Source organism: Schistocerca cancellata, chromosome 1 (assembly GCF_023864275.1).
Source record: "Schistocerca cancellata isolate TAMUIC-IGC-003103 chromosome 1, iqSchCanc2.1, whole genome shotgun sequence".
Lineage (NCBI taxonomy): Eukaryota > Metazoa > Arthropoda > Insecta > Orthoptera > Acrididae > Schistocerca > Schistocerca cancellata.
Genome location: NC_064626.1, coordinates 866,048,204 through 866,061,652, shown reverse-complemented (window position 1 = coordinate 866,061,652; position 13,449 = coordinate 866,048,204). Strand labels below are relative to the sequence as shown.

At 41.1% G+C, this 13,449-nt stretch overlaps 1 protein-coding gene across 3 annotated transcripts in view; it reads right to left on the bottom strand.

The window, feature by feature from the left end:
• The window catches only part of LOC126189637 (DDB1- and CUL4-associated factor 6-like), a 202,828-nt gene extending 194,060 nt beyond the window's left edge, over window positions 1-8,768 (bottom strand). Inside the window, exons 1-2 of one of the 3 annotated variants that reach the window (XM_049930961.1) lie at window positions 8,324-8,768; window positions 6,911-7,065 (exon numbers count right to left, since the gene is read on the bottom strand). In XM_049930961.1, the coding sequence (XP_049786918.1) occupies window positions 6,911-7,065; window positions 8,324-8,411 (243 nt within the window). In that variant the 5' untranslated portion in view covers window positions 8,412-8,768. The remainder of the gene's footprint in view (window positions 1-6,910; window positions 7,066-8,323) is intronic. The other 2 variants (XM_049930960.1, XM_049930959.1) reach the window with 2 other exon arrangements.
• Between the last annotated feature and the right edge of the window lie 4,681 nt (window positions 8,769-13,449).

The following is a 13,449-nucleotide window of genomic DNA, read 5'->3' as shown; positions in this document are numbered from 1 at the left end:
CCGATACCACCCGCTATGTGATCATTCCATTTCATATCCCTGCAAAGTGTCACAACCAGGTATTTGCACGAATTGGCTGATTTCAACAGTGACTCATTGATACTAAAGTCATAGGATACTATATTTTATTCATTTTGTGAAATGTGAAATTTAACATTTCTGAACATTTAGAGCAAGTTACCAATCTCTGCATGATGTTGAAATCTTATCAAAATCTGGCTGAATATTTATGCAGTTTTCTCAGTTAGTACTTCATTATAGACAAGTGCTTTATCTGCAAAAAGCCTGATTGTGTGCAAGGTCATCAATATACAACATGAACAGCAAGGACCCCAACACAATTGCCTGGGGCACACCCGAAGTTACTTCTGCATCTGGCGATGACTCTCCATCCAAGATAACATGCTGGGTCCTCCCTACCAAAAAGTCCTCAATTCAGTCGCAAATTTCTCTTGATAGTCTATATGATCACACTTTCGACAATAAGTGTAGGTGCAGTGCAAAGTCAAATTTTGTTTGGAAGTCAAGAAATACTATATCTATGGGTTGCCTTGACCCAAAACTTTCAGTATGTCACATGAGAGAAGTGCGAATTGGGTTTCACATGACTGATGTTTTCGAAACTCATGCTGGTTGGCCCTGAGGAGCTTTTCTGTTCAAGATACCTCATTATTTTTGAGCTCAGAATATGTTCTAAAATTCTACAATACATCGATGTCAAGGATATTGGATGGTAGTGTTGTGGATCATTTCTACTACCCTCCTTGTACAGGGTTATTACAAATGATTGAAGTGATTTTACAGCTCTACAATAACTTTATTATTCGAGATATTTTCACAATGCTTTGCACACAGATACAAAAACTCAAAAAGTTTTTTTAGGCATTCACAAACGTTCAATATGTGCCCCTTTAGTGATTCGGCAGACATCAAGCCGATAATCAAGTTCCTCCCACACTCGGCGCAGCATGTCCCCATCAATGAGTTCGAAAGCATCATTGATGTGAGCTCGCAGTTCTGGCACGTTTCTTGGTAGAGGAGGTTTAAACACTGAATCTTTCACATAACCCCACAGAAAGAAATCGCATGGGGTTAAGTCGGGAGAGCGTGGAGGCCATGACATGAATTGCTGATAATGATCTCCACCACGACCGATCCATCGGTTTTCCAATCTCCTGTTCAAGAAATGCCGAACATCATGATGGAAGTGCGGTGGAGCACCATCCTGTTGAATGATGAAGTCGGCGCTGTCGGTCTCCAGTTGTGGCATGAGCCAATTTTCCAGCATGTCCAGATACACGTGTTCAACTGTTTCTTCGCTCACTGCAGGCCGACCCGTTGATTTCCCATTACAGAGGCATCCAGAAGCTTTAAACTGCGCATACCATTGCCGAATGGAGTTGGCAGTTGGTGGATCTTTGTTAAACTTCGTCCTGAAGTGTCGTTGCACTGTTATGACTGACTGATGTGAGTGCATTTCAAGCACGACATACGCTTTCTCGGCTCCTGTCGCCATTTTGTCTCACTGCGCTCTCGAGCGCTCTGGCGGCAGAAACCTGAAGTGCGGCTTCAGCCGAACAAAACTTTATGAGTTTTTCTACATATCTGTAGTGTGTTGTGACCATATGTCAACGAATGGAGCTGCAGTGAATTTATGAAATCGCTTCAATCATTTGTAATAGCCCTGTAGATAGGTGTGACCTGTGCCTTTTTCCAAGAAGTGGGCATGATCTTTTGTTCGAGGGATCTAAACTAGATTACAGTTAGAAGATTGGCTAACTCAGCCACAAACTCAGCGTAGAGTCTCACAGGGATTCCATTGAGGCCTGGAGCTTTTTAACAATTTCAGCTGTTTCTCAATGCGATTGACACTAATACTTATTTCATTCACATTTTCAGTGGTATGAGGACTAAATTGGGACAATTCTCATATATGAGCATTTTAAGAGTGCTATGTGGATATTGAGTTTCTGTGAAACTAATGAACTGCTGATAGCAGTATGGTCTAAATAAGCCTAGATAGTGTTTTGGGGGTGGGGAGTGGAAGTGGTGGCAGCAAGCATCATCTGGTGCAATTGTTGTTCTGCCACAAATATGATGTGTGGTGGAGCTGCAATGATCACCACCTTGCACACCATGCAAAATCTGTCCTGTGGAACGGGCATTTGCAGTCAAACTGAATGCCTATAATGACTGCAAGTCAGGGTCTGTTTCCTTATTTGGTTTGGCACATTTTCCTTTGAACAACGAACATCTGAAAAATACATCAATTAATCCACTGCATCTTTCTTACAATTCTTCAACATTTTACAAAATTTAGTAGTAAAGGAGACCACACACTGAATAGCGGAAGCAATGAGACACAGTCATGCATATGTGTGTGTGTGTGTGTGTGTGTGTGTGTGTTTGTGTGTGTTTTGACTCATTACTTCTACTATTCGGTGAGTGGTCTCTTTTACTTCTAAATTATTTACCTTCTGCCAGAAATTTCCTTACCATATTTCTCAAGATCTGTTTCATGAGATTGAAGTTCCCATAAATGAAAGAGTGTTAAAGCTAATGATGGCAATGTAATGGTATGTGAGACATTTAACTGGTCCATCAAAAAATATTACTAGCACGCCCTTTCTCAACATTTACACCCATTCATTTCATGTTTTTAATACAAAGTGTTCAACCACTTCTAAAACAACAATGTCACATCACATAACAACAGTAGCAACAGGAAACACAAACACATTGATTCACAACTGTCCTTCTGTCACGAGTACCAACTCTCCTAATTTTAGTATCACTGGGCAAAACCAAAATATTTCCTACAACAGACAGTGAGAAAAGACATTCCTAACCACAGAATACTATGTGAAATAGTTTGAATTTAGTTGTATGCTCAGTTAATGTCAGTGTTTAATCCAAAATGTTCAATGAATTTCAATATAAATATAGTTGATTGCTCTATTAGTAAAAAAAAGTGGTTCCATTACTGTGACCTTCCAGGTTTCCTTTTTTTGAAATTCAGACCTCTTAAAACGTTTTGCGTCTTTGCATGGGTATTCTTGAGCAACTTCACATGCTGTTCATCGCTGAATGGGCTTCAGCTGCTAACACAGGATTCCATAATGAATTGAGGTGATATCACCGTTGGTGAGATTTTCATGGAACCTAATTTCTATCAATCCCACATCAGCAACTATATGCTGAAAGTATGACCAGCGTATGAGTTGGATTAACAGTGTCCACAAAGAGATTCAAACAAAGCCTCCAGTCTCGGTTCACTACCACTCCACAGTTCCCGTCCAGCAACCCTCTCGCCCACCAACCGCCCAAGCCTCAGCCCATGTATCCATGGGGAGGTTGTGCTTGTCTATCTCGTGTAAATACCAGGACACCTGCAATATCTCACTACTTTGCTACAAGATGAGTAGTATGAAAACCCATCAAAACATCGAAGTATTTTAAAACTGACCCTCAGCTAGAAACTGGCAGCCTTTCATCATTTGTTAGTGTTATTCTCAGACTACATCCATCTGCTTAGTCATGAAAGGCAGTATCTTGAAACTCTAAATAAACACTTGTGACATCAGAAGATGCTGATTAAGCAAAGAATACTTTGGCCAAGATAGCTATGGAGAATGTTTTCATAATGATTTTTCACCATTGTAAATTTTCTGAGCATTTTTAGATTAGGGAGACGCTCACCAAGCAAAAAACACTTTGGTGAGGACAATTGTGGAGAATGTTCTCAGAATGACTTTTCAGCACTAAGTTTTCTGGGCACTTTTAGGTTATGTCTCCCCAGTTTATACCATGTTTTTACGTGCTTGCCTCCCACGCAGTGGGCCTGTGTTCGATTCCCAGCCGCATTGAAGAATTTCTAAGCTTGTGGACTGGGTGTTGTGTTGTCCTCATCATCATTTCATCCTCATCACTGGCAAGCGAGTCGCCCAATTTGGTGTCGACTGAAATAAGACTCACACTCAACGGCCAAACTTCCCTGAATGGGGCATCTCGGCCAGCAATGCCATACCATCATTTCACTTCACTTCATTAAAGCACAGGAAGTAGAGAAAGCCACTGTTTGTCTGTGCTCAAGTAACTGAATTTTACAACTATGGAACCTTATCATCTGGCTACAAAATTGAAATTTGTAAGATTTCCACTGCTAACGCCTGGAGAAAGCACGAGCTCTGGGGTAATTTCGTTATTACTACTACCATTCATACTGTTATTGGCAGATTAAATTAATTTAAAATCATGTTTACTGATTTAATACTGCAGATCTACACTAAAACTTCATCTACACCTACATCTCTTCTCTGAAAACCACCATGAGGTGCATGGCAGTGTCTACGTCCCATTGTACCAGTCACTTGGGTTTCTTCCTGTTCCGTTCACTTATGGAGCACTGGTAGAATGACTATCTGAATGCCTCTGTGTGTGTGTGTGTGTAGCAATAATTCTAATCTTATCCTCACGATCCCTATGTGAGCGGTACATAGGGAGTTGCTGTATATCCCTAGAGTAATCATTTAAAGCCAATTCTTGAAACTTTGTTAATAGACTTTCTTGAGAGAGTTTATATCTGTCTTCAAGAAGCTGCCAGTTCAGTTCCTTCTGTATCTCTCTGACACTCTATCATGTATTGAACAAACCTGTGACCATTCATACTGTCCTTCTCTGTATGTGTTAACAAACCTGTGACCATTTGTGCTGTCCTTTTCTGCATACGTTCAATATCCTCTGTTAGTCCTGTCTGGTACAGGTCCAACATACTTGAGCAATGTTCTAGAATCTGTTACATGAGTGATCTGTGGGCAATTTCCTTTGAAGACTGATTGCACTTCCCCAGTATTCTACCAATAAATCGAAGTCTACCACCTGCTTTACACATGACTGAACATATGAGATCATTCCATTTCATATTCCTACAAAGTGTCACACCAGGTATTTAAAGGAGTTGGTCAATTCCAAAAGTGACTCATTGATATTATAGCCATAGGAGACTACTTTTTTTTTTCCTCTTTTCTTTTAGTGAAGTGCAAAATTTCACATTTCTGAACATTTAGAGCAAGTTGCCAATCTCTGCACTATGTAAAAATCTTACAGAGATCTGAGTGAATATTTGTTCAGCTTCTCTCAGATAGTACTTCATTATAGATAATTGCATCATCTGCAAAAAGCCCGATTGTCTGCAAGGTCATTAATACACGGCACAAACAAAAATGGCCCCAACACACTTCCCTGGCGCACACTCGAAGTTACTTCTACATCTGACAATGACTCTCCATCCATGCTGTGTTCTCGCTACCAAGAAGTCCTCAATTCAGTCACAAATTACACTTGATACCCCATATGATCGTACTTTTGATAATAAGCATAGGTGCAGTGCTGAGTCAAATGCTTCTGAGAAATCAAGAAACACTGTATCTACCTGTTTGCCTTTATCTAAAGCTTTCAGTGTCATTGTGAGGAAATGGCGAGTCGAGTTTCACATGATCAGTGTTTTCAAAATCCACGATGGTTGGCACTAAGGAGGTCATTCTGTTAAAGACACCTCATTATGTTTGAGCTAAGAATATTTCTTAGATTCTACAACAAATCGATGACAAGGATAGTTGACAATAGTTTTGTGGATCACTTCTTCTATCCTATTTGTAGACGGGTGTGACCTGTGTTTTTTCCAAGAACTGGACACTGTTTTTTGTTCAACGGACCTATGAAAAATTATGGTTAGAAGAGGGGCTAACTCAGGTGAAAATTTAGTACGGAATCTGATAGGGATTCCATCGGGAAGGGGGGGGGGGGGTCCTAGAGCTTTGTTCAATTTTAATGATTTCAACTGTTTCTCGACACAACTGGCACTATTACTTATTTCATGCATCTTTTCTGTGGTACAGTGATTAAATTGGGCCAATTCTCCTGGGTTTTCCTTTGAAAACATTGGAAAATGGAGTTAAGTATATCAGCTTTTGCCTTGCTACCCTCAATTTCAATTCCTGTCTCATTCCCTAGGGACCAGACACTAACTTTGGTGCCCCTAACAGCCTTCAAATACAACCAGAATTTCTTTGGATATGCGGAAGATCACTTGCCAATATATTGCTACGATAGTCACTTAAGGCACAATGCATTGCTCTCGACAGTCAAACATGTTTCATTCAGCATCTATAGGGCCCTATGCTTTGTTTTACTCCTATTTTGCAGTAGTCTCTATTTCTTCTTTACAGTGACTGTATACCATGGTGGTTCATTCCCATTATGAACTGCTCTACCGGGTACATATCTATCCAGTGAATCTTAACTCTGTACGAACAGGCCTCAGAGGGGCCAACATTACTGACTGTTTGCAGCTGACAGGCATCATTGGATTCAGATGTGGAGGGGCATGTAGTCAGTACATCACTCTCCTGGCCATTGTCAGTTTTGGTGATTGTTTACTATGAACACTTGAAAGTGACAGACAGACTTGTAGAAACAGTACATGGGTTACTGATGTGTCAGATACAGTAAACAGAATAATTCGCGTTCCATGCAGGTGTTTATAATGTTTTCTCAGGGAACATTTAGAGAGTTTTCATAAACCCGAAAATATATTAACTTGATGGTGCTCCATCGTTCAATAATAAGAGCATCTGGAGTACACTATAGCCTTCAGTATTAACCTGTGTTACGAGAGAGATCTGAAGACTCTGATCTATAAACTAATATTTGTTGATCAACAAGTTTGACATTACACCGCAACCTCTCAATATGAGAGATTTTGACCCTCTGGTACAGTTACAATGGAGCACTAATGAATTGCACTATATCAGATGAGTCTTCTCAACCATTATTAAGAATGTACTAAGAACGTAATATGCCTAACTGTATACATAAAAACTAGTAAACTTTACAGTTTCGAACATATTACCTTATAATTGTAACCATGTGTTACAACAAGATGTTGATCATCTGAGCCTGAAAGGATGTATTCCCCTGTCTCATTCCAACAAATTGAATTCACACAGCCATTATGCACAGGCAGGCTCTTCAGTAAGCGAAGTCTCTGTATTAAATCGAGGCTTCCTGACAGACAAAAAACATCCATGGTATTACAAAAACAGTACTCTTCTCTGAACCTCCGCTATGTACACAAATGCCACAAAACTGAAAATGAAACATTTCACAAGAAGAAGAAAACAAATTTTACAGTTCCAAGTCAGAAGCAAGCAATGTTGAGTTAATTTATAGTACAACAAACTACAAATAAATGTTGCACACAGATAAGATGTTCAGTTGTCCTTTATGAAAAACTTGTTAAACAATTTCATATTACGGCAATCGTCTATTTACACCATTGGTAAGTTTCCACAAGTTTGTGTTTCTAACAATACTTTCCCTTAAGCTGAAACGCTGTAATTGTTGGTTTGAAATGTTAAGCTACCAATAGGAGATAAAGAGCAGCTTTGTTCTAATTTACTTGACTATTTGATTGGCTTAAGCACATATTGCGTCAACAGTAAGCCTATAGTGGTTATTTGTTGTTGACACAATATACTATTCAATTTTCTATAATTAACTTGATTACTTTCCACATCCCTGCAAGTTCTCCTTATTGATGGGACCTGCAAAGCATGATGAACAAATGACAAGTGTGAGCCAGGAATATCACTGCACTGAATGATTCTGCGCATTAGTTTTGTACACCAGGATTTAAATTAATAGATAACGTCCCTTCTAGCTGCATAGTCGTCAGAATGAATGTAAATATCACAGCTTTGAGCATGTTAATTCTTAGTAAACTTTCTTTCGTTTACTGGCTTCGAATTTGCTTTCAGGGTGTCAAGAAATTTTATTGCTTCATATAGGGACTTGATAGTTTAATTTTTTTTCCATCAATACATCATTTTCCATTGCTGTCCCCATGACAGCTAATCGTTTGCTACATCAAACTTTTCGTGGGTGCTTTCAAACTCACTATTTACTTTAGCAGGTGCCTATACTTACTGTACTTAGTGTCAGCAGTTACTGTGAAGAGGGGGGGGGGGGGGATTTCCCTATTCATTGGATAGCTCTCAGTTTACAGTATTATTTCATTTGATACGGTTTTTTTTGTTTAGTAAATAGCAACTAAAGTGAGTCAGATCTTACAGCGGTGTTCCCGTTGCTATCCCTATATTCGTAGTCATTTTACTAGGCTCAAAATACTATAAGGAAATGAACACAGACCACTGCATTTACATCTAGTACTGTTGTTTCATTTTCTTCAAATAGGTAGCGGGTAGCGATGTAAAAATAGATCAACAATCAATCCATGATGACATTCCTCTTACTGGACACCAACCTTTGCTGCTGTTGTATAATTTTATTCTTGTTTTATCGTCGTATGGCTGATGAAAAACATCTCGAAACACGCTTTTCCTACCTTTCATTATTATGCTACTTTCGTTTTCTTTAAACACTTTCAGTTGTCTAAAACTGCAGTGTCAAGTTCTGAGCAACAAACATGTAGAATACCGTAAATAATTTCCTTTGCGAATTATCTTTGTTTGGAACAAACAGTTTTTACTCTCAGATTTTAGCTGGCACGCTCCCTCCCAACACATCACGACACCATTACGCTAAAAATAAATTCGCTCTGTGAGTCGCAGCGTTCAACACACGATCAGCTGTTTCTTGACACCAAATTTTGCAGGCGTCATTTGTTTTACTGCAGCCAAATATTTGTAGACAGCAACAATATCTTTATCAAGGAAAACAAACAACGCGTGCAACATAGCCCACTTGTTAAATAAACAACAGTTGTTGAGTTTTGCATTTGAATGAATGTATTATAAATAATCAACACATCTTTCCGGCGCCGATTAAGAGATTCATCTTCAGTCCGTGAGAACTTTGGCTGTTTGACCGTAGGGAAGGGTTGCCTGTTTTTGTGCCAAGGTTTGTTATTGTTTACTGTGCAGTTTGAAATAATTCTTCGACGACCTAAAGTCGTTTACATTTCTGTTATGCATGTCAACGCAAAGAAAGTGCTACAGAGTATATAGAATTCTTCAGCACAATTCATAGAATAGTGAGAAAGGATTTTAGTCGCGTGCAGACTGCGGCACAGTTTTAGACAGTTTTTTAAATTACAGTACGCATCAATTACGGCCTACCAATTTAAACTAAGGCACTGTAAAATTGTTCTTTTCACCAGTTTGCGAGTTTCTTCTGCAAGGTTCAGAATTTCTGTGCTGTAGTCTGTTGATACTGAACTCTGAGGCAGTTCAAAAGATTAACCTAGCCGTGCTTATTCATTGTTTAAAGGAAGACCGAGGTCATAGTTCATCCTTAATCTTTTACGGGGAAATATCATCATCACTAGCTCTAGTATTATTAAATTTGCGTAATGTATCAACACCTTGGGCCAGCTTATAAAATGCGTAGGACCATAAGTACTTGTACAGTGACTCGTGTTGTAACTCTTTCATTGATATTCATTCATCCATCTACTGTGTTGAGTAGATCCCATCAAGAATGAGAACTTTACTGATGAGCATTGCCATCAAAAGCGAAGCAGAATATAGTAAGTTAGTTGATATGTAAACTTTATTAACAATCCAGAATGAGATTTTCACTCTGCAGCGGAGTGTGCGCTGATATGAAACATCCTGGCAGATTAAAACTGTGTGCCCGACCGAGACTCGAACTCGGGACCTTTGCCTTTCGCGGGCAAGTGCTCTACCAACTGAGCTACCGACGCACGACTCACGCCCGGTACTCACAGCTTTACTTCTGCCAGTACCTCGTCTCCTACCTTCCAAACTTTACAGAAGCTCTCCTGCGAAACTTGCAGAACTAGCACTCCTGAAAGAAAGGATATTGCGGAGACATGGCTTAGCCACAGCCTGGGGGATGTTTCCAGAATGAGATTTTCACTCTGCAGCGGAGTGTGCGCTGATATGAAACTTCCTGGCAGATTAAAACTGTGTGCCCGACCGAGACTCGAACTCGGGACCTTTGCCTTTCGCGGGCAAGTGCTCTACCAACTGAGCTACCGAAGCATGACTCACGCCCGGTACTCATTAACAATGATTATAACTGTGCTGCTTAATACTATTCTTCCTTAACCTTGCCAAAAGTTACCCAAAAAATTGAAGAAAAGCTGCTACTCTGAAAAAATTGCATTTTCCTCATCCTTATTCAACAGCTACTGTTTATCATCTTTTTGCAGCTTAATATTTACTTAAATACGTAAGTAATTTTCATAGAAAATAGTTTCCTATATCTGTAAATACTGACTGCTGTTACGAATACACTACTACTGTCTTGCCGCCGTATGGTGAACACTCCTGCTTACAAAGCAGGTAATGGAAAGCTTCAGTATAGATAATCATTCAAACTGTAGAGAGCCTGATTGGGGTTCTTAATTTTTTTCCTTATGTTAGATGGAAGCTTATGAAATACACTCCTGGAAATGGAAAAAAGAACACATTGACACCGGTGTGTCAGACCCACCATACTTGCTCCGCACACTGCGAGAGGGCTGTACAAGCAATGATCACACGCACGGCACAGCGGACACACCAGGAACCGCGGTGTTGGCCGTCGAATGGCGCTAGCTGCGCAGCATTTGTGCACCGCCGCCGTCTGTGTCAGCCAGTTTGCCGTGGCATACGGAGTTCCATCGCAGTCTTTAACACTGGTAGCATGCCGTGACAGCGTGGACGTGAACCGTATGTGCAGTTGACGGACTTTTGAGCGAGGGCGTATAGTGGGCATGCGGGAGGCCGGGTGGATGTACCGCCGAATTGCTCAACACATGGGGCGTGAGGTCTCCAAAGTACATCGATGTTGTCGCCAGTGGTCGGCGGAAGGTGCACGTGCCCGTCGACCTGGGACCGGACCGCAGCGACGCACGGATGCACGCCAAGACCGTAGGATCCTACGCAGTGCCGTAGGGGACCGCACCGCCACTTCCCAGCAAATTAGGGACACTGTTGCTCCTGGGGTATCGGCGAGGACCATTCGCAACCGTCTCCATGAAGCTGGGCTACGGTCCCGCACACCGTTAGGCCGTCTTCCGCTCACGCCCCAACATCGTGCAGCCCGCCTCCAGTGGTGTCGCGACAGGCGTGAATGGAGGGACGAATGGAGACATGTCGTCTTCAGCGATGAGAGTCGCTTCTGCCTTGGTGCCAATGATGGTCGTATGCGTGTTTGGCGCCGTGCAGGTGAGCGCCACAATCAGGACTGCATACGACCGAGGCACACAGGGCCAACACCCAGCATCATGGTGTGGGGAGCGATCTCCTACACTGGCCGTACACTACTGGTGATCGTAGAGGGGACACTGAATAGTGCACGGTACATCCAAACCGTCATCAAACCCATCGTTCTACCATTCCTAGACCGGCAAGGGAACTTGCTGTTCCAACAGGACAATGCACGTCCGCATGTATCCCGTGCCACCCAACGTGCTCTAGAAGGTGTAAGTCAACTACCCTGGCCAGCAAGATCTCCGGATCTGTCCCCCATTGAGGATGTTTGGGACTGGATGAAGCGTCGTCTCACGCGGTCTGCACATCCAGCACGAACGCTGGTCCAACTGAGGCGCCAGGTGGAAATGGCATGGCAAGCCGTTCCACAGGACTACATCCAGCATCTCTACGATCGTCTCCATGGGAGAATAGCAGCTTGCATTGCTGCGAAAGGTGGATATACACTGTACTAGTGCCGACATTGTGCATGCTCTGTTGCCTGTGTCTATGTGCCTGTGGTTCTGTCAGTGTGATCATGTGATGTATCTGACCCCAGGAATGTGTCAATAAAGTTTCCCCTTCCTGGGACAATGAATTCACGGTGTTCTTATTTCAATTTCCAGGAGTGTACCTTAGCACCGGAGCACTTATGGCACCAGCACAGCAAGTCATTTTTGCGTGTTTGAAAGGGCAAAGTATGAACAATTGCATATCTCTGTGAGCCAGTTTTGGACCAGTTCAGAAATCATCTGATCAGCAGAATGACTACTTTTTAGTGAGCTGGTGAATTTTGTAATCTCTTAAGGGCTTATACTTTTCAAACAAACATCAATAGTGTCTGCTGAAGTAAATGAGCATGATATGACAAGGTAAGTAGCACATGAGGGGATAACCACAAGTTAATCGACAAGGCCTGTAATGGAATGAGCTAGGTTTCACATAATCATTGTTTGTAGAATCCATTTTGATACCAACAGAGGAGATTTTCAGTCTTCAAAGGGTCATAGTACACAAGCATGAATCGTATCAAAATCCTACAACAGACTGACATCAGTGATACAGGCCTATAGTTGAGTGCTTCTGTTAGATAACTCTTCTTGAAAAGGAATGATGTTCACATTTTTCCAATCACTTTGTATGCCTAATTCTTCTAGTGACCTACAATAGATTGCTGTTAGAGAAGGAGCAAATTGATTTTCATGCTTTATGGAGATTTGTTTAGATATGTCATTAGGTCCAGTAATTCAGGCTTCTCTCTTTCATCTTCAATTTCAGTGCCAGTGTAGTCACTGTGTGATGGAAAAGTGGCTGTGATCTGTTTACCAATTTAACATAGTACCAAATCATCTTACAATTTACTATCAGATCGGTAAATAGAATTTTACTTTTGGATTCAGAAATGCTTCATGCATAGCTCTTTTTTATTTCATTTGGTTTTTGTTTGTCTGCAAGGCTCTGGCTATATTTAAATTTGCTGCAAAGCTCTCTTAGATTTAAGAGCAGCTTTCTAACACAGCCAAAACATTGTAAGTTGATTTAAGACCTTACTGTCATGAGTTTGTTCTCTTATTAACTGCTCAGGGTAATTTTCAGGTAAGACATTTATTATATCAAATAAATCCCCTCTCCAATCACTTGGCTTTTCCAGTCCAAAAGTGGTAAGCTGAAAGATTCAAGAAAGAACTGCGTGTTTCGTTGGGGGTTTGTGTAGTAAGCACGAGAGTAACATGAAGGTGTTCATCCAACACCAGTGGTGGTTGCTACAAAGAGACACTTTTGCATTATGATGTAGTTTACAGCTGAAATAATGAGAGTGCATGTTCATAGGAGAATCAATCAATATTTTGCTTGGTCCTAGGAAAAGACCTTGAAGATTAAATTTGTTAGATTCACACTTACATGGAGACTTACCAACAGTCATCCATTCTGTCACTGTTTGTTAACTGGAACCAGAAATTTGGAAATGACTGTGGTACACAAGCAATGAACAACCCTCTCACACACATTGTAACTTGGCTTGTCGAGTATTGGTGTAGAAGTAGTAATAGACTTTATTTTACGTGATAAATTTGTAAGTGCTGTGCTAGAGCCCATTACAGGTCATTACACAAATTGAAACTTACAGCAGAGAACACCATGTATTTCCCACAATGACAACAGCAAATGTTGCTACGCATCACTACATCAGCGACCTTGAGACACCTGAACCCTGTCATAACTAGACAGC